The sequence below is a fragment of the Acanthochromis polyacanthus genome, chromosome 11 (assembly GCF_021347895.1).
Source record: "Acanthochromis polyacanthus isolate Apoly-LR-REF ecotype Palm Island chromosome 11, KAUST_Apoly_ChrSc, whole genome shotgun sequence".
Lineage (NCBI taxonomy): Eukaryota > Metazoa > Chordata > Actinopteri > Pomacentridae > Acanthochromis > Acanthochromis polyacanthus.
Window position 1 is genome coordinate 32899571 of NC_067123.1, and position 27651 is coordinate 32927221.

The following is a 27651-nucleotide window of genomic DNA, read 5'->3' on the forward strand; positions in this document are numbered from 1 at the left end:
GAGTATAGCTCAGTGGGTAGAGTGGCGGCTCTCACCCGGGAGGCCGGGGTTCGATTCCAGGTGTGAGTGAGTGAGACAGGCATAGGGAGTATAGCTCAGTGGGGTGAGTGAGATAGGCACAGGAGTATTGCTCAGTGGTAGAGTGGCTGGCTGGCACCCGGAGGCCGGGGTTCGATTCCAGGTGTGAGTGAGTGAGTGAGCAGGCATAGGGAGTATTGCTCAGTGAGTGAGATAGACATTAGGGAGTATAAGAGTGAGTGAGACAGGCATAGGAGTATAGCTCAGTGGGTGAGTGAAATAGGCACAGGGAGTATAGCTCAGTGGGTTGAGTGGCTGGCTGGCACCCGGGAGGGCCGGCGTTCGATTCTAGGTGTGAGTGAGACAAGCATGGGGAGTATAGCTCAGTGAGTGAGATAGATATAGGGAGTATAAGAGTGAGTGAGACAGGCATAGGGAGTATAAGCTCAGTGAGTGAGATAGACATAGGGAGTATAAGAGTGAGTGAGACAGGCAAAGGGAGTATAGCTCAGTGGGTAGAGTGGCTGGCTGGCACCCGGGAGGCCGGGGTTCGATTCCAGGTGTGAGTGAGTGAGTAAGACAGGCATAGAGAGTATAGGAGTGGGTGAGTGAGACAGGCATAGGGAGTATAGCTCAGTGGGTAGAGTGGCTGGCTGGCACCCGGAGGCCGGGGTTCGATTCCAGGTGTGAGTGAGTAAGATAGGCATAGAGAGTATAGGAGTGAGTGAGACAGGCATAGGGAGTATGTAAAGGAGTGAGGGAGATAGGCATAGAGAGTATAGGAGTGAGTGAGATAGGCATAGGGAGTATAGGAGTGAGTGAGACAGGCATAGGGAGTATAACTCAGTGGGAGAGTGAAATAGGCACAGGGAGTATAGATCAGTGGGGAGAGTGGCTGGCTGGCACCCGGGAGACCGGGGTTCGATTCCAGGTGTGAGTGAGTGAGATAGGCATAGGGAGTATAGGAGTGAGTGAGTGAGTGAGTGAGACAGGCATTGGGAGTATAGCTCAGTGGGTGAGTGAGATAGGCACAGGGAGTATAGCGCACTGGGTAGAGTGGCTGGCTGGCACCCGGAGACCGGGGTTCGATTCCAGGTGTGAGTGAGTGAGTAAGATAGGCATAGAGAGTATAGGAGTGAGTGAGATAGGCATAGGGAGTATAGGAGTGAGTGAGACAGGCATAGGAAGTATAACTCAGTGGGTGAGTGAAATAGGCACAGGGAGTATAGCTCAGTGGGGAGAGTGGCTGGCTGGAACCCGGGAGGCCGGGGTTCGATTCCAGGTGTGAGTGAGTGAGTCAGATAGGCATAGAGTATAGGAGTGAGTGAGTGAAATAGGCATGGGGACTGTAGGAGTGAGTGAGTGAGATGAGTAAAGGAGTGAGTGACTGAGTGAGACAGGCATAGGGAGTATAGCTCAGTGGGGAGAGTGGCTGGCTGGCACCCGGGAGGCCGGGGTTCGATTCCAGGTGTGAGTGAGTAAGATAGGCATAGAGAGTATAGGAGTGAGTGAGTGGATGAGTGAGACAGGCATAGGGAGTATAGCTCAGTGGGTAGAGTGGCTGGCTGGCACCCGGGAGGCCGGGGTTCGATTCCAGGTGTGAGTAAGATTGGCATAGAGAGTATAGGAGTGAGTGAGTGGATGAGTGAGACAGGCATAGGGAGTATCGCTCAGTGGGTAGAGTGGCTGGCTGGCACCCGGGAGGCCGGGGTTCGATTCCAGGTGTGAGTGAGTAAGATAGGCATAGGGAGTAGAGGAGTGAGTGAGACAGGCATAGGGAGAATAACTCAGTGGGTGAGTGAGATAGGCACAGAGAGTATAGCTCAGTGGGGAGAGTGGCTGGCTGGCACCCGGGAGGACGGGGTTCGATTCCAGGTGTGAGTGAGTGAGTAAGACAGGCATGGGGAGAATAGCTCAGTGAGTGAGATAGACATAGGGAGTATAAGAGTGAGTGAGACAGGCATAGGGAGTATCGCTCAGTGGGTGAGTGAGATAGACATAGGGAGTATAACTCAGTGGGAGAGTGAAATAGGCACAGGGAGTATAGCTCAGTGGGTAGAGTGGCTGGCTGGTACCCGGGAGGCCGGGGTTCGATTCCAGGTGTGAGTGAGTGAGTAAGACAGGCATAGAGAGTATAGGAGTGAGTGAGACAGGCATTGGGAGTATAACTCAGTGGGTGAGTGAAATAGGCACAGGGAGTATAGCTCAGTGGGGAGAGTGGCTGGCTGGCACCCGGGAGGCTGGGGTTCGATTCCAGGTGTGAGTGAGTGAGTAAGATAGGCATAGAGAGTATAGGAGTGAGTGAGTGAGTGAGATAGGCATAGGGACTATAGGACTGACTGAGTGAGATGAGTAAGTGAGTGAGTGAGACAGGCATGGGGAGTATAGCTCAGTGAGTGAGATAGACATAGGGAGTATAGGAGTGAGTGAGACAGGCATTGGGAGTATAACTCAGTGGGTGAGTGAAATAGGCACAGGGAGTATAGCTCAGTGGGTAGAGTGGCTGGCTGGCACCCGGGAGGCCGGGGTTCGATTCCAGGTGTGAGTGAGTGAGTGAGTAAGATAGGCATAGAGAGTATAGGAGTGAGGGAGATAGGCATAGAGAGTATAGGAGTGAGTGAGACAGGCATAGGGAGTATAACTCAGTGGGTAGAGTGGCTGGCTGGCACCCGGGAGGCCGGGGTTCGATTCCAGGTGTGAGTGAGACAGGCACAGGGAGTATAGCTCAGTGGGTAGAGTGGCTGGCTGGCACCCGGGAGGCCGGGGTTCGATTCCAGGTGTGAGTGAGACAAGCATAGGGAGTATAGCTCAGTGAGTGAGATAGACATAGGGAGTATAAGAGTGAGTGAGACAGGCAAAGGGAGTATAGCTCAGTGGGTGAGTGAGATAGGCCCAGGGAGTATAGCTCAGTGGGGAGAGTGGCTGGCTGGCACCCGGGAGGCCGGGGTTCGATTCCAGGTGTGAGTAAGATAGGCATAGAGAGTATGTGAGTGAGTGAGATAGGCATAGGGACTATAGGAGTGAGTGAGTGAGATGAGTGTAGGAGTGAGTGAGACAGGCATAGGGAGTACAGCTCAGTGGGTAGAGTGGCTGGCTGGCACCCGGGAGGCCGGGGTTCGATTCCAGGTGTGAGTGAGTGAGATAGGCATAGGGAGTATAGGAGTGAGTGAGACAGGCACAGGGAGTATTGCTCAGTGAGTGAGATAGACATGGGGAGTATAAGAGTGAATGAGACAGGCACAGGGAGTATAGCTCAGTGGGGAGAGTGGCTGGCTGGCACCCGGGAGGCCGTGGTTCGATTCCAGGTGTGAGTGAGTGAGTGAGACAGGCATAGGGAGTATTGCTCAGTGAGTGAGATAGACATAGGGAGTATAAGAGTGAGTGAGACAGGCATAGGGAGTATAGCTCAGTGGGTGAGTGAAATAGGCACAGGGAGTATAGCTCAGTGGGTAGAGTGGCTGGCTGGCACCCGGGAGGCCGGGGTTCGATTCCAGGTGTGAGTGAGTGAGTGAGTAAGATAGGCATAGAGAGTATAGGAGTGAGGGAGAAAGGCATAGAGAGTATAGGAGTGAGGGAGATAGGCATAGGGAGTATAGGAGTGAGTGAGACAGGCATAGGGAGTATAACTCAGTGGGAGAGTGAAATAGGCACAGGGAGTATAGCTCAGTGGGTTGAGTGGCTGGCTGGCACCCGGGAGGCCGGCGTTCGATTCCAGGTGTGAGTGAGACAAGCATGGGGAGTATAGCTCAGTGAGTGAGATAGACATAGGGAGTATAAGAGTGAGTGAGACAGGCATAGGGAGTATAGCTCAGTGAGTGAGATAGACATAGGGAGTATAAGAGTGAGTGAGACAGGCATAGGGAGTATAAGAGTGAGTGAGACAGGCAAAGGGAGTATAGCTCAGTGGGTAGAGTGGCTGGCTGGCACCCGGGAGGCCGGGGTTCGATTCCAGGTGTGAGTGAGTGAGTAAGACAGGCATAGAGAGTATAGGAGTGGGTGAGTGAGACAGGCATAGGGAGTATAGCTCAGTGGGTAGAGTGGCTGGCTGGCACCCGGGAGGCCGGGGTTCGATTCCAGTTGTGAGTGAGTAAGATAGGCATAGAGAGTATAGGAGTGAGTGAGACAGGCATAGGGAGTATAACTCAGTGGGTGAGTGAGATAGGCACAGGGAGTATAGCTCAGTGGGTAGAGTGTCTGGCTGACACCCGGGAGGCCGGGGTTCGATTCCAGGTGTGAGTGAGTGAGTGAGACAGGCATAGGGAGTATGTAAAGGAGTGAGGGAGATAGGCATAGAGAGTATAGGAGTGAGTGAGATAGGCATAGGGAGTATAGGAGTGAGTGAGACAGGCATAGGGAGTATAACTCAGTGGGAGAGTGAAATAGGCACAGGGAGTATAGATCAGTGGGGAGAGTGGCTGGCTGGCACCCGGGAGACCGGGGTTCGATTCCAGGTGTGAGTGAGTGAGATAGGCATAGGGAGTATAGGAGTGAGGGAGATAGGGAGATAGGCATAGGGAGTATAAGAGTGAATGAGACAGGCATAGGGAGTATAGCTCAGTGGGTAGAGTGGCTGGCTGGCACCCGGGAGGCCGGGGTTCGATTCCAGGTGTGAGTGAGTGAGTAAGATAGGCATGGAGAGTATAGGAGTGAGTGAGATAGGCATAGGGACTATCGGAGTGACTGAGTGAGATGAGTAAAGAAGTGAGTGAGTGAGTGAGTGAGTGAGACAGGCATGGGGAGTATAGCTCAGTGAGTGAGATAGATATAGGGAGTATAAGAGTGAATGAGACAGGCACAGGGAGTATAGCTCAGTGGGTAGAGTGGCTGGCTCTCACCCGGGAGGCCGGGGTTCGATTCCAGGTGTGAGTGAGTGAGACAGGCATAGGGAGTATAGCTCAGTGGGTGAGTGAGATAGGCACAGGGAGTATTGCTCAGTGGGTAGAGTGGCTGGCTGGCACCCGGGAGGCCGGGGTTCGATTCCAGGTGTGAGTGAGTGAGTGAGACAGGCATAGGGAGTATTGCTCAGTGAGTGAGATAGACATAGGGAGTATAAGAGTGAGTGAGACAGGCATAGGGAGTATAGCTCAGTGGGTGAGTGAAATAGGCACAGGGAGTATAGCTCAGTGGGTTGAGTGGCTGGCTGGCACCCGGGAGGCCGGCGTTCGATTCCAGGTGTGAGTGAGACAAGCATGGGGAGTATAGCTCAGTGAGTGAGATAGACATAGGGAGTATAAGAGTGAGTGAGACAGGCAAAGGGAGTATAGCTCAGTGGGTAGAGTGGCTGGCTGGCACCCGGGAGGCCGGGGTTCGATTCCAGGTGTGAGTGAGTGAGTAAGACAGGCATAGAGAGTATAGGAGTGGGTGAGTGAGACAGGCATAGGGAGTATAGCTCAGTGGGTAGAGTGGCTGGCTGGCACCCGGGAGGCCGGGGTTCGATTCCAGGTGTGAGTGAGTGAGTAAGATAGGCATAGAGAGTATAGGAGTGAGTGAGTGGGTGAGTGAGACAGGCATAGGGACTATAGGAGTGAGTGAGTGAGATGAATAAAGGAGTGAGTGAGTGAGACAGGCATGGGGAGAATAGCTCAGTGAGTGAGATAGACATAGGGAGTATAAGAGTAAATGAGACAGGCATAGGGAGTATAGCTCAGTGGGTAGAGTGGCTGGCTGGCACCCGGAAGGCCGGGGTTCGATTCCAGGTGTGAGTGAGTAAGATAGGCATAGAGAGTATAGGAGTGAGCGAGACAGGCATAGGGAGTATAACTCAGTGGGTGAGTGAGACAGGCATAGGGAGTATAGCTCAGTGGGTAGAGTGGCTGGCTGGCACCCGGGAGGCCGGGGATCGATTCCAGGAGTGAGTGAGTAAGATAGGCATAGAGAGTATAGGAGTGAGTGAGATAGGCATAGAGAGTATAGGAGTGAGTGAGTGAGAAAGGCATAGGGAGTATAGCTCAGTGGGTAGAGTGGCTGGCTGGCACCCGGGAGGCCGGGGATCGATTCCAGGTGTGAGTGAGTGAGTAAGATAGGCATAGAGAGTATAGGAGTGAGTGAGTGAGAAAGGCATAGGGAGTAAAGCTCAGTGGGTAGAGTGGCTGGCTGGCACCCGGGAGGCCGGGGATCGATTCCAGGTGTGAGTGAGTGAGTAAGATAGGCATAGAGAGTATAGGAGTGAGTGAGTGAGAAAGGCATAGGGAGTAAAGCTCAGTGGGTAGAGTGGCTGGAGCCCGGGGTTCGATTCCAGGTGTGAGTGAATGAGATAGGCATAGGGAGTATTGCTCAGTGGGTAGAGTGAGATCGGCATGGGGAGTATTGCTCAGTGGGTAGAGTGGCTGGCTGGCACCCGGGAGGCCGGGGTTCGATTCCAGGTGTGAGTGAGTGAGATAGGCATAGGGAGTATAGGAGTGAGTGAGACAGGCATAGGGAGTATTGCTCAGTGTTTGAGTGGCTGGCTGGCACCCGGGAGCCCGGGGTTCGATTCCAGGTGTGAGTGAGTGAGATCGGCATAAGGAGTATAGGAGTATATGTTGACCATCCTTAGTCGGACTATCATTCTGCATTAGTTTGGGGTCAATACGTCACATGGCCTGAGAGCTATTGAGCTAAAATGCTAATATTTACTGTCAAAAATCAATAAAGACCAGCAATCAAATATCAATTGGTATATGTTGATCATCTGTAGTAGCACTATCATTCTGCTTTAGTTTGGGGTCAATACGTCACATGACCTGAGAGCTATTGAGCTAAAATGCTAATATTTACTGTCAAAAAACTGTTAAAAATCAATAATGTCGTGAAAGCAAATATAAATTGCCGTATGTTGACCATCCTTAGTTGCACTATCATTCTGCATTAGTTTGGGGTCAATACGTCACATGACCTGAGAGCTATTGAGCTAAATAGCTCTCAGCACTCCAAATCTATTTGGGATTATAGTATGAAACAGAATGATCAAGACACAGCACTTTTCATACCATTTGGATACTTGAGTGAATTGAGTGGATACTGAATTTATTATTAATTTTTTACAGTAAGTATTAGCATTTTAGCTCAATATCGCGCAGATCATGTGACGTATTGACCCCAAACCGGTGCAGAATGATAGTGCTACTAAAGATGGTCAACATACGCCAATTTATATTTGATTTCTGGTCTTTATTGATTTTTAACAGTTTTTTTACAGTAAATATTAGCATTTTAGCTCAATAGCTCTCAGGTCATGTGACTTATTGACCCCAAACCAGTGCAGAATGATAGTGCTACTAAGGATGGTCAACATACGCCAATTTATATTTGATTTCTGGTTTTTATTGATTTTTAACAGTTTTTTTTACAGTAAATATTAGCATTTTAGCTCAATAGCTCTCAGGTCATGTGACTTATTGACCCCAAACCAGTGCAGAATGATAGTGCTACTAAGGATGGTCAACATACGCCAATTGATATTTGATTTTAGGACATAATTGATTTTTAACAGTTTTTTGACAGTAAATATTAGCATTTTAGCTCAATAGCTCTCAGGTCATGTGACATATTGACCCCAAACCAGTGCAGAATGATAGTGCTACTAAGGATGGTCAACATACGGCAATTTATATTTGATTTCTGGTCTTTATTGATTTTTAACAGTTTTTTTACAGTAAATATTAGCATTTTAGCTCAATAGCTCTCAGGTCATGTGATGTATTGACCCCAAACCAGTGCAGAATGATAGTGCTACTAAAGATGGTCAACATACGCCAATTTATATTTGATTTTCGGACATTCTTGATTTTTAACAGTTTTTTGACAGTAAATATTAGCTTTATTGCTCAATAGCTCTCAGGTCATGTGACCTATTGACCCCAAACTAATGCAGAATGATAGTGCTACTAAAGATGGTCAACATATGCCAAATTATATTTGATTTCTGCTCTTTATTGTTTTTCAACAGTTTTTTTACAGTAAATATTAGCTTTTTTGCTCAATAGCTCTCAGATCATGTGACATATTGACCCCAAACTAATGCAGAATGATAGTGCTACTAAAGATGGTCAACATACGGCAATTTATATTTGATTTCTGGTCTTTATTGATTTTTAACAGTTTTTTTACAGTAAATATTAGCTTTTTTGCTCAATAGCTCTCAGGTCATGTGACGTATTGACCCCAAACTAATGCAGAATCACAATGCTACCTTACCTGGTCAGCATACGCCAAAGAAGAAGAAATAGTTTGGCTTAAAAGATTTTAAAGCAAAAAATTAAACTTTTTTAATGTAAATATCAGCATGTCTTCTCATTTCGGTCCAGATCATGTGACTTTTCGACTGAGGTTTATTTTATTATCACACTAATAGATCACTGGGATGACACACATCACTTTTTATTTGAATTCACAATTTTTAAGACAGACAGACAGACAGATAGATAAACAAGTTTTCAGCTTCTTATACTTCAAGCTATTTATTTAGTGTAAATATTAGCCGTACAATTCGATAGTTAACAGTTAAGCTGAGTCAGTTACTTAAAACATCCCTGTATAATACATCTGCGAATGCAGCGCTTTATTTTTTAAACCGGAAATAGTTGATGCGCGGTCGTGCATTTACCGTAAGCTGACGATAAGAGCGCACTGAAAATGTAGGAGCGGCTGGCTTGACTACGGAGAAACGAGAGGCGGCTGGCTTGACCGCAGTTTCAATGTGAGTAGCCAGGCAGAAAAGACACACAACTATGCCGCATTTTTCAAAACGAAAAGCTGCGATTTCGGAATTGAGCCTGAATCATAGCCACGTTAGTAAGGCTTGTAATAAACTAAACCGTTTGTAAATCAATCAAGAATTGAGCGAGTTATGAGTGTTAAAGTGAGGAAATCATCCACCTTACCATTGACTACAGTACAGTGCGCCAGAGCAGTCCCCTGTCCTAAGATGGCCGCCAAGTGACGACGCCGCAGACTCCGTCTTGAGACATCTGGCGTCTGTATATATCTATGAGTCAAACCATACCTTGTTGCAGCTTCCTTAGTTTCCCTATCAGCTGCTCAACTTTGGGCTCCTGCCTTTCTCCACCTGCATGAAAATTGTATCAGCCATGAGGCTTTAATCATTTGTTCCATGGTTATTTATACAAATAATTAATGGATTAGCAACACTATGCCTCAGTTTATCATTTACAAATTACAATGTACAGATCGGAGTTTATTTACAAAGGTACAAAACATTTAGTTACAGGTATCTGAAAGTGACTGATACAGTATTTTGCTTTCAAAACGACAAAAGTCAGACAAAAAAGGACAAAAAACAAGGCAAAATACTACAAAAATGAGGCACAAAACGACAAAAAATGAGACAAACGACACAAAACAAAAAAGAGATAAAAACGAATGGGCAAACAACCAAAACAAAACAAAAAAATTACACAAATGACAAAAACAAGACCAAAAATGACAAAAGCGAGAAACAAAATGACAAAAAAGCAGACAACACAATGAGACAAAAAACAAAATCACACAAACAATACACAAAACAACAAAAAAGCAAAACACTAAATGACAAAAATCAGATAAAAAAACACAAGCAAGACAAAAGGAAAACACAAGCGAGACAAAAGGGAAACACAAAATGCCAAAAGCAGGAAACAAAAGGACAAGAAATATTAGGCAAACAACAAAAGTCAGACAAAAAAAGACAAAATATTACAAAAATGAGACACAAAACGACAAAAGAACAAAGAGCAATCTAGTATTTTATGACTAAAACAACTTGGCATGGTCTAGAATTTATTTAAATTTATACTTTTACAAATTTTCAATTTGCAGTTAATGTTTTCTGCACGTCCAGCATCTTGTGGGAGACTGTTTGATCATGTTGTTTGAAACAATTCCTTTGGCGAAAGATAAGAGTTGTGCACATCGAAGTACCTGGCTATGCTTGACATGCCAGTATTCAGCCTACCAACATGTTGTTTGTTTTGTGATCTCTGGTATTGTTATTTGAATAAAGCTGCATTGTAAGGTGACCCTTGGTAGTCAAAATTCAAAGGAGTGTCCTGTTCTGGTCACTGTCTGTTCATTTCCTTTAAAGCCAAAAAAATAGATTAAATCAATGGTAGACAATTTGTCACTAGTTAACAACTTCTTGTGTGAAACTGGCTAAATTAACCCTCCTCTAAACAACACAATAGAAACTAGTTTTTTAACCATCTGTCAGAGTCAGAGAAGAGAGCAGTTGCATGCTGTATTTATATTCTTGCTCAGTGTAGTTGGTGAGTAACTTGACAGCTGACAACTGATCAATAATTTGCTTTTAGAACAGTTTACCTTCTTTCACTGGTGTAATCATGTCCTCAATGCTGAATCCTGTAATGTCAATAAAAGTGAAATGTCAGATTTTGCCTCTCTATACTGTTCCAGCTTACTGTGGCTTTAGGAGCTGGTGTTAGCTGGCAAATGGCGTTAGTCAGAAATATCGTCCTAATTAGGCACCAAGCTAAATGTTACCTTACATGCTTTACGTTTGCTAATAATAAAGTCGAGAACAGATACAAATACCCTGTACTATAGTTAACCAACGGAAATTGCTAGTTTGCAATGCTGAGTGTCGTGTTTAGCTAACATGAGTGACTTTTCAAAATGAAATATACTTGTGCTATTTGAGGGATTAGCTAACTATTTAGCCGACTAGCTAAAGATAACTGAACAGTTACAGGATAGTTGTGGCAGTTTCAAAGCTAACGCCCATTTAGTATATTCAAAAAACTTTTTGTTGGTTATTTCTGAATCGGTGACTGCTAATTAATCTTAAATGTAGGTCGACTAACCTCCCGGTTCGTTCATGTTTATCCAGCCAGTGTCTTTTCCAGAACTATACTGATGTTCCTCAACCTCCAAACGGCTGTGCGCGCGCGTGTACACCATAAACACAATCATAGACTGTATAATAAAGATCAGTATTTTTATATACATATTTTGTCTTAATTTTTAAATATAATTATATATTTTTTTTAGATATTAACATTTTTCATATTTTAAAAATTTTTTTATCTTTATTATACAGTCTATGAGCATAATGCATTGATGATTATGTATTTAATTATTTTAGTCATACATGAACGTTAATTTTTGAAAAGCAAACATTGTAAAAGACTAACCTCCACTTAATTACCATACATTATACATGAACAGTGCTCCCTTCTGCTGTGCCACCACTGCATAAGAAAATATGTAATTATTCTTTTAAATATTTATATTTACATATGGAAATAGTTGTCATTGTAATCTTACTCTTAATTGATGCTCTCATAATGTATTTCAGTGGAGGTAAACTGTATTATTAGCTTCTGATATGTGCCAAGATATAAGATCTGAAGTCATAAACCCACTGATACTGGACTTTTTATATTTAACACAAATATATGACTTCCAAAAACACTGATTTAATTAAGTGACACATTAAAGTTTCTTTTCTATAAAAAAAAATAAATTCATTCTACTTCAACACATATTCAAGCCAGTCCGAGAAAGAGTACTTACACTCCTGCAAGTTGATTCTTTATGTTTGTTTTGTATGACATTCTGGAAATCTAAATCTGTACTTGTAAGACTGTCATTGTTATGCTGCAAGGAAAAAACTTAAGTTTCTCTGAAGGGGGTCTTAAATAGAGACACTTTTAAGTTTTGTTTTGGAAATGTGACCAAGAAAATTTTGAAAATAAAGTGTCAGACCATTGGTTGACAACTTTTTGCTACTTATTGGCTGCTACAAATTCATTTCTTGTGATAAAACTCAGCTGATCATACTGGAAATACTCTGGAAATTACAACAAAAAACACAGCTTTTATCAGATAAATGTCTAAGGAGCTCAGGAAGTTCCATTTCCTTTTAAGCTGTTGAAACATAAATCAACACTCCAAGTTCAACACCTTTACATTGTATCAGTTTTAATGAAAAGCAAACAGCTGTGTTGAGGAATCCAGTTCAACTTCAATTTGATGCAAATATACAATGCGAACAGACCTACAAAGCCCAAAACTGACTTTACCTATACACGTCAAACCACTAAGGAGGTCTATATACACTTGCACATTAGTTAGATACAAACACAATAACTTAAAAAAAGAAGAAAAAAAAAGGTCTAACAGGGCTGCCTTACAACATTGTCTCCCCAGATAGTTTCAGTACACAGCAGCTGTACTGTGTGCATTATCAGCACATGCAAATGAGGAGTGGCTCATGCAAGAGGTGAGAATCAAAACAGAAATTACAGAATAAAAAGATTCAAGATTAATATATTATTCAACTTGTGTGTGTTGGGATGTATGAGTATTTTGGCCTCCAGTGCATTTTAGCTTATTTTGTGTGTTTCACCTTAAGCAAGTGTGTAACCAGTGTGTTACGGATTCACAATCAACTCAAAAGTCCAAGTTTCTTTTTTCCTATGCTTTACACCACCTGCAAAGCAACCCTGTTATCTACATCAAACTCAATAAGCAGACAAGTCGTATCTTTCATTTCCTTCAAGTCCAGTGTCCATTAATCTGATAATAGTATGAAAAGGACCAGCTTAATTTAAAGTGGCCACAAATGCCAGTATCTTAAATATTAGTTGTAATGAGAAAAAAAATAAATACAACACTGAATTTCACTTCACATTATTGACCAGACAAGAGGGGATAGTAAAGATAAAAAAAAAAAGATGAAGGAAAAGTAAGATAACATCTTAGCTTTGGAGTTACACAAATAATTGGAGAACAAAAATGTCTTTATTTTGAAAAGATCTTCTGTAAGAATATACTGTTTATAAATATTAATTTATGTTTGTCATATACATCCAACGCTGATCTTCATTCTTATGCCATTAAAAGATTTTAGTTGCTGGACTGTATGTTAAAGCACATTTTTCCAAAAAGCAACACATCCATTTGAATTGCTCCAGCATGCCTTTCAGAGGTAGGGGGGGATACTGGTATCATATACAGTAATACACTTAACTATTTACAGCTGTGACAAGCAAGCTAGAGGTATTCCTCTGGTAGCTCTAGAGAATCATACCACATCTTTAGTTGTGTGTCCAGTTTTGCCATGCAGAGTTACTTCACACCAGCAGGCTGAAAGATACGTTTGGGGAAACAGACAGATCTGAAGGAGGAGGGTATTTCTAACACTAACTTCTCTTCAGGCAAAGGTGGTTTGCATCAATATTTAGCATTATCTTCCCCACTCATTTTCTGTTAAATCTCTACAGCAAGGCCAGGCTGAGTGCCAAGCACCCACAGGATAAAATGGTTTATTCTGCACTGTGCCGAGCCAAGCAGGAAAATCGGGGGGCAGGTGATGTCGACATAGACCATCTGTGTTAGTAGAAGCAGAGGACAGTTAGAGCGAGCGGAGTGGTCAAAACTGAGGACAGATCATTCTGTCATTAATGGTAAGACTTGCTTTCGAGTAAATAAATAAGTGCTCCTCTCAGCTTCATCTTACGACAGGCTGCATTTCCTTCACGTCACTACTACCTGTTTGAAAAACAGAACTGTGTGTGTGATAGGAAGGGAAACAAAGAATCTTGGGAAAAAGTTAAATGAGTCAGAAGGAAAGGGTATGTTAGCAACGTTTCACACTAAAGGGAGGCATTCTCTGTCTTGCTGCTGTTCTCTTGCGAGTGCTGCCTCATTCGCGGGAGCGTCCCACAATAGCCAGGATGTAGAGGAAAATGTTGATGATGTCGGTGTAGAGGTTGAGGGCAGCGAATATGTACTCCTCTGGACTCAGGGCCAGCTTCTTGTTGCCAAGGAGAAGCTGAGTGTCAACAGCCAAAAACTGCACAGAGGAAAGGTGAAGATTTAGAACATTTATAATAATGTGATCTATGATGACTGGCCAAAAAATTAATTTTTACAGTTATTGTTTCAGATAAAACCGTGACATGCGCTAAATACATCCATACACTCTCACAAACCTAAGCCTGAATACACTTATTCAGGAAGCTGCAAATATTAAATTATAGTATATACAAGGGACATAAACAACTAGTTTTTTAATATTGTCATCCATATGTAAAGTTTCTCTTAGGTTTCAGACATATTGTGACATTTTGGCTGCTTCTAGACAGACAGTACTGCATAAAAAAATGTAGCCCTCTAATCCATTTAACCCTTTAAGCTGCAGTCAATTCCAGCCATTTTCAGTACAAAAAAAAATCGCTAATATTCTATTTGTAAATAAAAAATATGACGAGAAATACAGGGAGTATTGGACGCGCATCGTGAGGTGCATTTCCTTGAAAACGACCGATTCGTGGAGTATATACCGACTTCGGCACATGTTCTGGACAAAATATTTTACTGACTTGTTTCGTCTGGATGTCCAAGGTTGGATTATGGCTGTTTTTTGTGGAATATTTTCATCTGTGTGTAATAATGAACCCGGAAATGTGAGTCGCGCTGTGTACGTTAAAGCCGTGTATAGAGAACGGATGGATGGATATTCATTGTTTGTCAGACAAATGTGTTTATATTACCTGCTGTGGTAATCACATCTGAAAGTGGTTTATACCGGCGGATTCATGAGAATCTAAGCTTTCCATCGTCGTATAGTGTTTGTATAATCGCGTTTGTAGCCTTCGGACATTCTTTAAATTCCTATGCAAATTAGTAAGTGTACCGCCGTACTGCAGTTTAACGGGTTAATTCAGGCCGGATGCCAAAGCCAAAAAATAAAGACAGGGTTGTTTGTAAAAAAAGTTTAAGCTGACCCCACTTTGGTACTGCAGCAGTGAAAAAACAAGTCATCCAGATGCACCTTTTTTTGTAGATTACTTACATCACGAAGAATTTTTTTAAAAATTGCCGTTTCGTAGGCAAATTTGCAATACAGCAAAATGCATAATATTGTATAAACCACTTGGCTCATGGACTTTCTGGATAAATTTCTCAGGTACTTAAAGCAACACACTGTAAAAGCCGGACTTAATGTTAATGCAGGGTTACCTTTGGTCTGAACACCTGCTTCGGAGTTGAGACAACATTGATAGCATTGGCAGCAATATTTTGTTTTATTTTCACTCCTGTAAATCGATTCAGGTTTCCCTATTCCATATCCTGATAGCACCAGTGTATTTAAAACCAATAGAGTAATTGTTCTGACTTAAGGAGTTGCTCTGTAGTATCCAGTGCATCCAATCACATCCCCTCCTGCTTTATCAGAGTACAATCCACTCTTGAGAAGATTATCTTCTTCATCTGTTGGCTCAACACACTCATTGTACCCTCTACGTAACTAAATGCTCATAGTGTTTTAACAGCTGTTGTGGTGGAGGTTGGATCTCACAGTGTGCGGTGACACATTCCGATGTTGAGAAGTTTATGCAGCGCCTTCCTCTAAGCGTGAATCATTTTCTCCCCTCAGCTTGTGCTTTACTTTTTAACATTCTGCACATGCAATTAATATTGAGCAGAATGAAGTTCATTGGAAGGTGGAACGCCATCTTTATACCAAGGATAAACACAGTCAAAAAACAAAGGGTAGTGGCGAACTAGAAAACAAACTTACAGATTAAGAAATTATCTGACCTTGCTCAGGAACGACATAGAAATTATCATTAGTGTCTTGCGAAAATTGAAATTTCTGAGAAACTATGGATGAAAAATAAAGACGCTCAGGGACTCATTGAAATGCTAAAATTCCTGATGTGACAAGGTTTGAAGTTTTTAAATTATGCAAGTGTGAAACTTACGCAGGTGAAGAGCAGGGCTCCAAGTGAGGCATAGACGATGTGCAGGATCTTGTGGCGGATGAAAATGCAGAGGATGGAGAAGAGCAGCAGCACGATCAGGCACACAAACAGCACGCCCCGACATGAAGTGAAGTCGTACTTGCTCTGTAAAGGAAAAAAAAGCCATATCAGACTCAAAGCAGTATTGCTCAATGGTAATATTAGGAAATTCTCACTTTGTTTCAAATTCAATTCAAAAAACAAAGTGCCAGAGGGATGATGTTTGGATGTGGGAGTGTAGACATTTGCAAAAGCAGCTTTTGTGTGCTGACCTGTAGTGAGAACATGACGACGGTAAAGCAGACCACTGCAGTGATGCCCACAGCCATGATGACTGTGTCTGTGTCGTAGAAGCTGGCGATCATGCCCACCATGTAGGAGAGGCTCAGCGTCAGGATGGACTGGAAGACAGAAAACGACCAAATTAACAACACACACTACACTCTTTATAGGTTTCACATTCAGCCAAAAATAAATTACAGCACCTCTTTAAGGGTAACAATAATACCTCATGCTGTCTGCCTAAAAGCTTATTTCAGAATTTAGAGGTGTGTGTGTGTGTGTGTGTGTGTTCAGCCTCCACTACACCGGTGCCTTGCATTTGATTGCATTTCAATTCATTCTGCATTATTTTTTGCTTAACCATTACTTCTTTTTGTTACAATGTGTGCGTGTCAGAAGTCACAACCCAGCTTATTTATAATGCAAACAGACTTTTACAAGAAGTATTTCTTCGGGTTTAACAATTTTTTGATGTGAAATCAATTTTGCAATTTTAAACTATGCAATTAGCAAATTGCAAAGGCTGCTGTTCAGGATGCACAACATGTGGCTATTAAACAGTAAGACTAATGCTGTAATTCAGTTTTATTTAATGTGAGGAGATCGAACTTTCAGGGACTGTTCATGCTGCCAATTATTCAATGTGTGTCTCATGATTCAGGCAAGCACACTTTGGTTCAGCAACACAAGTCCAATGTCATTATTTAATAACCAGACATAATACATTTTGCTACATGTGGTCCAGAGTTTAAACAGCTGTGCTTATAATTTTCACATTTTATGCTGTCCTCTCCAGGTGACAGTCACACTTCTGGTATATCATGTGATAATGCTCCATTGCATGTTTTAAATTTACTACACGGTGAATACTGAACGAAAGCTTGACTTTCAAGAGCGATATCACACATCAGATCACAGTATCTCTCAGACAAATCAAAAGTAGACATTTCCCCCAAACTGTTAAGCCCTTGAATTCCCAACTTTATTGTTTGGTGTTCAGGTAAGTTCTCACCAGAGCAACCAAATTCCAGGGGTGTTTGCGGCGGAAGTCTCCACAGCAGCTCAGGACGATTAGAGCCACAAAGAAGACTGCATATGACACGTAGTATGTCCATGGATTACGACGCACAAAGTTTTTGGCATCAGCGACAAAGGTGAAGACGGCAACGAAGGAGAAAGTGACCAGCAGCTGCACTGTTAGAACCATGAAGACCTGAAGAGAAATGAAAGTATTAAGCAGTTTTTCAGAGATGGCAGATTATATTTTGGTCGGATTTTGTGATAATGTGAGAAGCATTACAGACTGCACTGTAAATGCTTTATCTGTTAGATACACAAACACCTACTTTTCTGATGAAAGCTTGTCGGATAGTCTTGTCCTCAAAACCAGAGTTGGTGAACTCCTCGTTGTCGTAGTAAGATGGAGGGCCATCGCCATGGTATCCAGGACTGCCTGCAGGTGCTCCTGAATAACAATTATAAGACGACTATTAGGGGCTTAAAAAAAGCAATTTGCAAAACAAGCAGATGGATGTTTGTGGCATTTTTAGCATGCTCTGACGGCAGTATTGATCATCTCACTAACTGCCCATTCATCTGTGTCAAGTCTGATCTAAAGTGGGGTCAGTATTGTGCTCTCCAAGCGCTTTTCATAAGTCCTGGCTGCTGGCCCAGCAGATAACCACTCGTATTAGTTCAGCTGGCCACTTTGTTATTTAAATTTTTGCTTCTAATAAAACAGCAACTGGAAGTGTTAAATCTATAAGCTTAATAAATGAAAGAATTACTGTATAATCTTTATTGACATCGTTTTTTTTACAGCTGAATATGAACTGAAACTTGAGCTGATTCAGTAGATTCACAGTAGGGTCAAGTGATTCACAATTTTTGCTCTTATACAATTATTGTTGGCATAGATTTTTTATTATAAGTAATTTAATAGAAAACTAATGCAAATTGTAGCTCTCTTGTTGAATAATGTTACATTATGTTTCAGGCAAAACAATACATTAACCATACTGTAGCACGTCTTAAACCTTACGCTGAAGATGTAAATAAATGTATAAAAAATATTAAATAAGGTCTCCTGATGTCTGCTTTGCACAGGTTCTGATTAGTCAGGAACAGGCCTGGTTATAGATATTAATAGCTATTAAATGACTGTAAAGGCTGAGGTACACAAGAGGCCCAATTCTCTTTTGCAAAAATTGAAATACATGTTTACATTTGGTGTTGGCATTCCCCCAGACCCCCTTGAGCTAGCACATTATTCCACATTCTGGTTACTGGATTATCCTTGTGAAAACACTCGCTCTCTTGTTTCCAGGGATAAAAATACGCCTTCTTCCAGCTTTCACATGTAAAACTGAGACAGTTAAATCAAATGAGTGAGAAAAAACAACTATTGCTGACCCCCTTTTTTGAGAGCAAAATAGCAGAGTATAATTTCACAGTGTGCTCATCGTCATATACGTACAGTCCCCACTGTTGAGCTATGTAATGTTTCATTACCTCAGTGAAAACATTCAGGTATGGATTTCAAAAAAATGCTTGTACCAAGAGAGTATCTCATCACATTGACTTACCCATCGGGTCGCCAGGAAAGCCTGGCTGTCCGGGTCCTTGCTGATAAGGCCCCTGAGGGTAGGGTCCCTGTGGATAGGGCATCTGAGGGTAAGGCATCTGAGGGTATGGACCAGGGGCAAAACCTGGGCCTGCCTGTGGGAAGCCAGGCTGTCCATATCCGGCGGCTGGTGGGTACGGTCCCCCTGGGGCTTGGCTGTAGTTGGGAGGGGGCATGCCGAAACCTGGCTGAGGGGGTCCGTAGACATTGTTATGAAGTGGGTTTGTCTCACCCATTACAGGGTATCCACTCTTGTCCTGGGACATTGTGTGAAGAAATGCTCACTCTGCAGCAACAATCTATGAAAAACAGAGAAGCAGAATTATACAACAACTATTGAGGTTTAAACATCCATATCCAACACAAACATATATTAAATAGCTAAGCAGATTTACACTTAAATGTTACGTTTACACCCTGGATATTTGTACAATTTCACAATTATTCTTGTGTTGTAACTGTGCCACATCGAAGCAGAGAAAAAATAATGACAGCACAACATCTAGGCCAAACTGGCAAACTCACTAACACTGCATCTGTCTGATTAAAAATGTGACAGGCAATCAAACAATGCAGCAGGAGGAATGACTGAGAGATTGAGCAGAACCACAGGACACAGCCTTTCTATTTACACGAAATTCTGCAGTTGTACCATCATCTTGTCTATTTTTTTTCAGATTTTGATTCTACTAAAATGTTTCTTTTCTACACTCTGTGTCTTTAACATCCATCCATCCATCCATTCTCTATACACCGCTCCATCCCCACTAGGGTCACAGGGGAAGCCAGAGCCTATCCCAGCTGACTCGGGTGAAGGCAGGGCACACCCTGGACAGGTCGCCTGTCTGTCACAGGGCTACATACATAGACGAACAATCACACTCACATTCACACCTACGGGAAATTTAGAGTAGTCTGTGTCTTTAACAGTGGTAAATTATTGCATGAAAGAAGACTTTTTTTTTTTTACATCAATAACATCAACAACATAATATCTACTGCATGTCTGTGTGTCCTGGAAGAGGGACTCCTCCTCAAGTGCACTTTCTGAGGCCTCTTCCTCTAATTTTCCTTTATTAAATTAAAGGTCTGCTGCACAGACTGTGTACTGAAGGATGTCAAAGTATGCATATGGTCATTAGAGATGCTTGTAAGATGTTACTGAAAGGAAGACTTTACAGCTCAACAAGTCCTTTGCATCAGAGCATATTCTGACAAGCAACCAGGCACCTAAATCACAAAAAGGGATAACAGGTTTCACTGGGGCTAACACTCATGATCAAGGTGAACTGGCACCACAAGCTCATTTAACTCGCAGTGTCAGTGAAGAAGAGTTCTTAATAATAAACCAAACAATCTGAACCAGAGTGCAATAAATTTGTGCTAACTACAGGACAAAGGGGGGCATTTTGTGAGTAAAATGTTATTTCTGTGGACAATTAAAGTAAGTGGTTACATGATGATGAAACCGAGAATAAGAATTCCTTATCTGTAGAAATTATGACAATATTAAAAGAAAGGCTACATGTGTAAATAACTGTGCAATAACTATACATTTACACTATTGAAATGGAAGAGATTAGAGAGTAGTAAAGGTATCTGTGCTCAATGAGCAATTTACCTGCAGGGATTATGAAAGTTATTCTGATTACAATCATCCTGTGGTATTTCACTAGAAAACTGTTTGCAGCAGCCACAGGCTATAGTCTATAAATACTAGAAAAGGCACTTGCATGATGCTACAACACTAGCATTAGCAGACCGATGCTTCGGCTCACCATAGACAACGTGCATCATTTATAATCTTAGAAGCCAACTCACTGCGTCATACACGCACACAGCCACTCTGGAGCGTGACGTATGTGCCCAGATTGCTCTGGAGCGTATTATTAATAAATATTAAATGAATTAACTTTCCAAAGTGAGTGTCTCTGAATGGAGCTCGGTTGCATCCCAGCTCTCATCTGATTGTTATAGCTGACAACAGGAAGTGCTAATCAAGATTTAGGAGGTGGTTTAAACGGAAAAAAAAATGAACTGAAGGCATGACTCTAAATGTGTTGTTTCCAGAAACTCCAGTCCTCACGCCACCGTACAGAAACTCCTCTGACTCCACAGTGCAGAACTATGTATGCATTAGGATGTAAAATAAACCACTTTGGCTAAATAATGCTACTTTACAGTAACTTTAGTGAATGGAACCCACTATCTGATGGTTAATCATGCAACTACTTATTTGTTTTCAGTATCAACTAAACTGAAAAATGTGATCTCAGTTCAACTAGATTAGAATTATATTATTATTAACAATTTCTCCTATAATACGTAAGAAAATAATAAAAATAAAACTCCCCATAAGAAATATATTTTGCTTACAACCGCATTTTCAAAAAAGCTGTCAATCATCATATTGGAGAAGCTTTAACTTAGTAATATAAAGACATTATTACTTAAAAAGTGAGTTAGATAATTGATTATTAGAGGTCTATGTTTCTCTTTACTGCACGAAGAACAATGGATTTATGTAAATGACTGATCTCAGTGAAAACTTCACATTAAATAAGAACCACTGGCTGCATTCGTACTTACATAATTTATCATCCCCATTCATGAGCAGTTTGGACGTAGCTAGCAGAGAAAGTGAAGTGAAGGAGGCATGGATGGTGAAGACAAACTACAAGAAAGCAAACTCTGTTCACACCAGTGCTGACAGCGTTACCATGGACGCAAGCGGTGCCTTGGCAACCAAATGTATTATTAATCTGCTTTGCTTCAGTTACAGACCTGACATGTTGACCACTACTGCAGAGATCCTCCCCCCACCAGGCCCCTGCACATCCTGGGTCAACAGGTTTCTCTGCCATTGGCACTGCAATCTATAATGTTAACATGGCATCTGCATGCACAGAGCTGAAGCCTAGAAAACTGAAATCTCTGTACAAGAGATGCCAAATTTATAAGGCTGATCAGTGCTTCCAAATGTGCTGTGCAGGTTTCATATAAAGGCCCGCAGTCCCCAGAGAAAAACTTCTGCTGTGCCGGAAGGGAGCCAAAAACCATTGAGCCAATTGCTGACTGAGCCCTGGAGTGGGCAGCAGGCTGGCTTTACAGTGGTGCATAGGCCTATACTGTTTAAAATAGACTTTCTATAAGTATACAGTTATGTATATAGTGTATACATATGCAAACAGACTCTGAGCATCGCCATCAACTTAAAAAAAAAAGTACAAGCATATCCATTCAGGAGCAGATCGGACCACTAAAATCATGTTTACCGTTTCCCATACTCCTTCCATCCATCCATCTCCTCCCCTCTTTTCAAACCGCACTGAATTAACAGTAAGCGTTATGCAACACTGCTCTATTTTCCCTGACAAACACATCCGTACTCCAGCATGTGTCCCCATGATCCCTGTCAGTCCATCAATAGGACGGGGCAGTGAGACACTGCAGACATCCTGGCGGTGCTTCACACTGACAGTATCCATTAAGATCATAGAAGATTACAAATCATTATCTGAGAAGCCAAATCCCTCCCTGGACAACAATGGTTGTGTAAGGAGGACGTACTTTACACCAAGTAGCACAGTTTTGCTGTTTTCTTGGAGAATCCATCTGTCAGTTCAGTGTTTGCACTGCAGTCAAAATTAGTTTACATAAACAGATTGCTTGTTTCTTTATACAGACACAAATACTATCTACAAAAGCTATACAATGCAATCCAAATTTTGTTTGCTTATGTCACACAAGACATGACATCTGTCCGCTAAATGAACCCAGAGATGTAGCCAAATGCCTTAAAAGTGCCTAACTAATCATATGACCAAGACACTCAAAGCATGTGATCCGCCTCCCCTCCAGTTCAATGTCCATCGAAAGCATTTAACTCAAGATTTATAAGAACTATAAAATGGTTCATATCATATGTAAAGATAAAAATAAGGACATCAGTGTCAGATGCAATAACTGTGTCATAGGTCTTCAACTTTACAACTGCAACTTTATTGATAACCAAAACTAAGCCTGTTACTTTCATCTTTAATCAGTTCACGGTTTGCTCAACAAAGACAAAAAAATGAAACAGGCTCATGACAATTTCCCTAAGTGCAAGATGATGTAATTTATAATTATAATTAATTATAATCTTAAAATTTTGCAAATAAACAAATTATAAACAGAATAGTTGCAGTTGTATTTGCACAGCAAGACCTTATTTTTATAGTATATAAAAATTTGCTGTTAAAAAAACAGCTTGGACAGCAAAGTATTGTTAAAATGATAGCGTGAATTTAGCAATTTCCCCGCATGGATCAATAAAGTATTTTTGATTCTGATTAATTTGAATTGCTAATTATATCAGCAAAGTATGACTTTTTTTCTACATTCAAGAAACATTACTTGAATTACGCCTCAACCGGAACTTATATTTAGATTTTGAAATTCCTAAAAAACTCAAAAAGCTTTGAAGAACCTCAGATATGTTGAACAGAAGTGACATCACATTGTCTTTACTGCTAAATTCTAGCCTAGCCGCGCTAGACAACCCACGGCAACGAATTTACTTCTCTGCCAGGGTGGGTCTAGTTACCCTCCATAAGGCTCGAGGCTGGATTCTCCTAAAACTGGCCGGATCAATCACCATGAAGTGTAGAGTCAGAAGGCGGGCGTAACTAAGTGACGACAGAGGCGCGACGATTCTGACAGAAACAACCGGCGCACAATAAACAGTTATCTTTCGACTCGGCTTTGGCCACAGCCCTTAAAGATTTGAAGCTAAAATTCAACTTGAAAGATAAACAAAGGACGGCACTGAAGTGTTTCATTGAGAAGAAAGACGTATTTGGACTTATGCCGACGGGATATGGCAAATCCTTAATATACCAGTTGGCTCCGCTGGTTGGGAAGCTAATGGGACTTAGCCACAATCCGCCGGCGCTTCAGGAACTACGTCAGCCTATTCGTTGCGCTGTTTGGTTGTATACCTACCCAATTGCTGCAGAGTGATTTGAAAGACAATCTTTTAGCCCGCCTCCTTCCCTGTTGAGCTTCCCTAGACCCTTGTGCCTTCAGAACATGGGTCTAGCGCGGCTAGGCTAGCTAAATTCATCTGTACTGGCCTGTTTGTGGCTTTTTATCTGTGTACAATGGATTAGTTTGTATAATCCAAAGCTAACACACCACAGGATGGGACGTTAATGTCAGAAATGTGCATGAAGTCACAACAGCTCTGTGTGTGCAGACATTCTTCTCCTCTGATATTTTGACAACAGATTGATTTTCCACGTGGCTGAAGTCATTCATTCATGTAGCTGTAGAACAGCATAACAGCACTTCATGTCATAAAATCAGAATTGTCCAAAAATTATTAAAACAATGGTATTAAACAAAGAAAGCAAACACTGTTTTACAATAGAAGACGTGAGGGACATTGAACATCTGTGCCCTCTCTTTCAACCACTCATCCTACAAGTGCAAGTCAAAAACCACAACAGTTTCACTTCTATATTTGAGAGAAAATGAAAATGAATACAGTCAATATTGCTTTTCTTTCTGTCTGTCTTTCTTTTCTTTTTTTTTTTAAGACTGGGGAGTCAGTTTAAGGGATGGCTCCTACAGCTTTACAAGCATTACGTGGGAGATTTCAAATCCTCTTAGGAGAGACGCCCAAACGCTGTGGATAAGGACAGTGCCACTATCTCTGGCTTCTGCTGATAGCTATCACTCGGGAATTAGGTTAAAGGGAGGAATTCAATGGGCTAGCCAGAGACACAAGTTAACACAATTAGGCTGGCACAATACCTCGACAACCCTATATTACAACATGCTATGTGCATGCCTGAGCAACACCAGGAAATGCAGTGACAACACAGGAACAGGCACACAAAGCAGTGGGGCCAATAGGAAGATCAGCACGTTACAGCACATAGCGCCACAACGAGCTAAAATAAAATGATGGATGATGTAAGCAGTAAAATGAAATCATGTTAAAGATGAGTGTACAACTTTTGAACAATGCCTTCTAAAACCTACAAACCAGCATCATAAACTTCACTGAGTGGTATAATCAAAAGCTAAAATGCTGCTTCACAGTCACATGATGACTGAGTGACTGTGATAACACAGTTTTGTAAGCTTTGGGAAGAAAAAGCTCCACGTGGTTGTTTCACACACACAATGCACAAACAACAGAACCGGCTTAATTTTAAGTAAACTCCCAGAAGTATTCAGTTCACACTAAGAACAGTTTGCGTCCTATTATAAAACAGTCAGCTGGACCACCTGGCAGATAAAAACCGACACAGTGTTGCTTTCAGCTGATCAGCCAGTCAGTGCAGCAGTCTGGCCAGATAGTGTCATGGTGACGTGCAGTGTCAGCAGCAGCTCTGGCTATGTCAAACCTACGGACACCTCGCCTTGTGGCAGATGGCTGCACTTTAGGTACGTTAGCATGGTATGGCAACAAACTGCTGCCACTTTGAAATAAATACATGCACAGTTTGTTGTCATCATGGAAATATGTTTTTGCTATAATGACAAATTTACATTTTATTAGAATTTCATGTTAGTTGCAATTTCTTTTCTTGGTCTTGACTGGTTACTGTTTTTCATATATTCTTCTCAAACAAAATAACTTTCTAATTAGTCATAATAGAAAAAAATTCATTACAAACTGACTGTTGTAAAAACATTTTTGCCCCTTGGCAGCATTACACTGTTGAAGCATAAACACCAACTGAGAGTTAAAAATCAAATATTCACTCCTTGCAGTGTGTAAACATTTGCCAATTTTAGGAGGTGGCGCTGGCAAGATGGATAACCTGGTTGTGTATCCAAATCTTCTCAAACTAAGCAATTAAACTTACAAATGTATTGTAAAAAAAGTAAACAAATTTAGTTCAGATGGCATCATTTGATGACCATGATCTGATGACAGGCCATGATCTTCAGTCAACAAAAAGCATCCAGACTGTAAATGAAGACCCTCAACCACTAATTCTGTCAGTTTATGACTAAAAATAATTTACTGGAGAGTTTAAAAGAGCACTGTGGGATCTCCTTAAGGAAGACAGCATGTATTTTCAGGTATATGCGTTATTCACAGAGAAAGTGTCACGCTGAGATATGAAAGCCTGTGCACAAAGAAACAGATATAGGAGATATAGTGGTTTTAGTGTTGTGCAATATTGTGACAGTCGCTTCAGTGATTAATCAGTGACCAATTGTGGTTACCAATCTGAGATTTTCCTTGCTCAGAGTGGGCCTTTGGTGGGCGACTACGCACGACAATAAGCATGATCAGTGCACATGGAGACAAAGTAATGAATGTGTCACCTGTTTTTGAAAAAAATATGCATTTTTGCTGTGTTCTGGTATTCTAGACATTTGAAAAAACTAAATCTCTGTAATTTTGATGAACAAAATGTATATAATTCAAACTCCAAAGAGAAACATTTTCAGTTGTTATCATTTGGCACTGGAGATTTTTTCAGGTCACCCAAAAATCTTTCATGCAAGAAATCTCTGCCAGTTAACTAACCAATTGACAGACGATTTATTTCAGCCAAACCAAATATTTAAATACGAAGGTATGAAATTATGATAAAAAATAATTAAATACTATAACACACTCCTGGTTCAAGCAAAGTAAAGTCAACATTCTATGTCCTATAATTAAAAATGATGACACTAAATATACTGAAAAAACTAGATAAAATGATAAAGGGTCTTAAATGATACCATCCACTCCTAGTTCAAGAAAAGCAAAATCAATATACTATCAGGCTATAATGAAGAAACCTGGATATAAGATTAGCATTAATATTATATTAATATTTGAGAGAAACATCTTAAGTTGCCTATGCATTTGTTGGCTCATATATTAATCATCTGCAGCTGAAAAGCACCACAAATAAACGTAAAGTGACTTATTGCACATCGAAATGCAAGTAAAAGTAAAAGTAAACAACAACCTGGGCCAGCAGAGAATGATTTGACAAGAGTGTGAGCGGCTGGAAACCAAAACAGAAATACGAATCCAGCGCAAACAGTCCATTTTTACGATGTACCTGCAGAAGGCGCATCTCTACGCAGGCCTCATCATTACATCATTACAACCCGTTACATCAAAATCCACAAATACAGCTCCCAAACTGCGAGGACCACCGTCACAGCGGAAATACAGGCCACAGCAGAACCCCCCCCCCCCCCCCAAAAAAAAAAAAACAAGCCAGCTCGTCATGACGAATCCATTCCCTGCAAGTTATATACATATATATATATATTTATTTATTTATTTTAAATTTTTTTGGACAGTGACCACACGCCGCCGCCGCCCCCCCCACCCACCCCCCCACCCCCCCACCCCCCACATTAACAGAACGATAATGTCGGCTTTTTTAAACGCCAAAGGGCTGCTCTTTAAGGCGTTTTCTCCCTCCATCTAGACACTGGCTAACGGTTAACAGCACCTGTTTTGCGATTTCATCGCTTTCTGTGTTGCGCACGTTGAAGCGACCGGGATGCTGACGCGGCTAACAAAAGCGGCGTTTGCTCGTCGCGCTTACCCGTCTATTGAAAATAAAAAAAACAACAACTTAAAAACAAACAAACAAACACAGGTGCAGTATAGCATCGAAAATAAAAGAATTATTTACCTGTAATGTTTACTTGAGAGTAGCTGCCGACATGCACGCTCCCCGCTCCTCCTCCTGGTTCTCTGGACTCCGACTGAACAACTGGGTCGAGGGCCGCTGATGTCACCACACGACGCGGTCACGTGATTTGTGGGAATCTCCGTTAGGTACACAAAATGACCCATAATTCAGCTCGATAACGGAAAGTATTCCACCACGTAGTTCCAGTCAGGGGCAGAGCCTTAGAGATAGATAAGATAGAGATACTATCTCTAAGGCTCTGGTCTGGGGGAAATAAAATAGTGTAAGTTAGAAATACAACCGCACAAAGTGGAGCAACGGAAAGACG

At 41.8% G+C, this 27651-nt stretch overlaps 1 protein-coding gene across 1 annotated transcript; it reads right to left on the reverse strand.

The window, feature by feature from the left end:
* Positions 1 to 11917: 11917 nt before the first annotated feature.
* On the reverse strand, positions 11918 to 27484 carry grinaa (glutamate receptor, ionotropic, N-methyl D-aspartate-associated protein 1a (glutamate binding)). Its single transcript, XM_022202285.2, has 7 exons — positions 27324 to 27484; positions 18632 to 18968; positions 17393 to 17511; positions 17059 to 17259; positions 16037 to 16165; positions 15726 to 15869; positions 11918 to 13810 (listed from the first exon to the last, which is right to left on the reverse strand). Exons 2-7 carry the CDS (start codon positions 18933 to 18935, stop codon positions 13661 to 13663), a joined length of 1047 nt encoding a protein of 348 aa, XP_022057977.1. The 5' UTR covers positions 18936 to 18968; positions 27324 to 27484; the 3' UTR covers positions 11918 to 13660.
* Between the last annotated feature and the right edge of the window lie 167 nt (positions 27485 to 27651).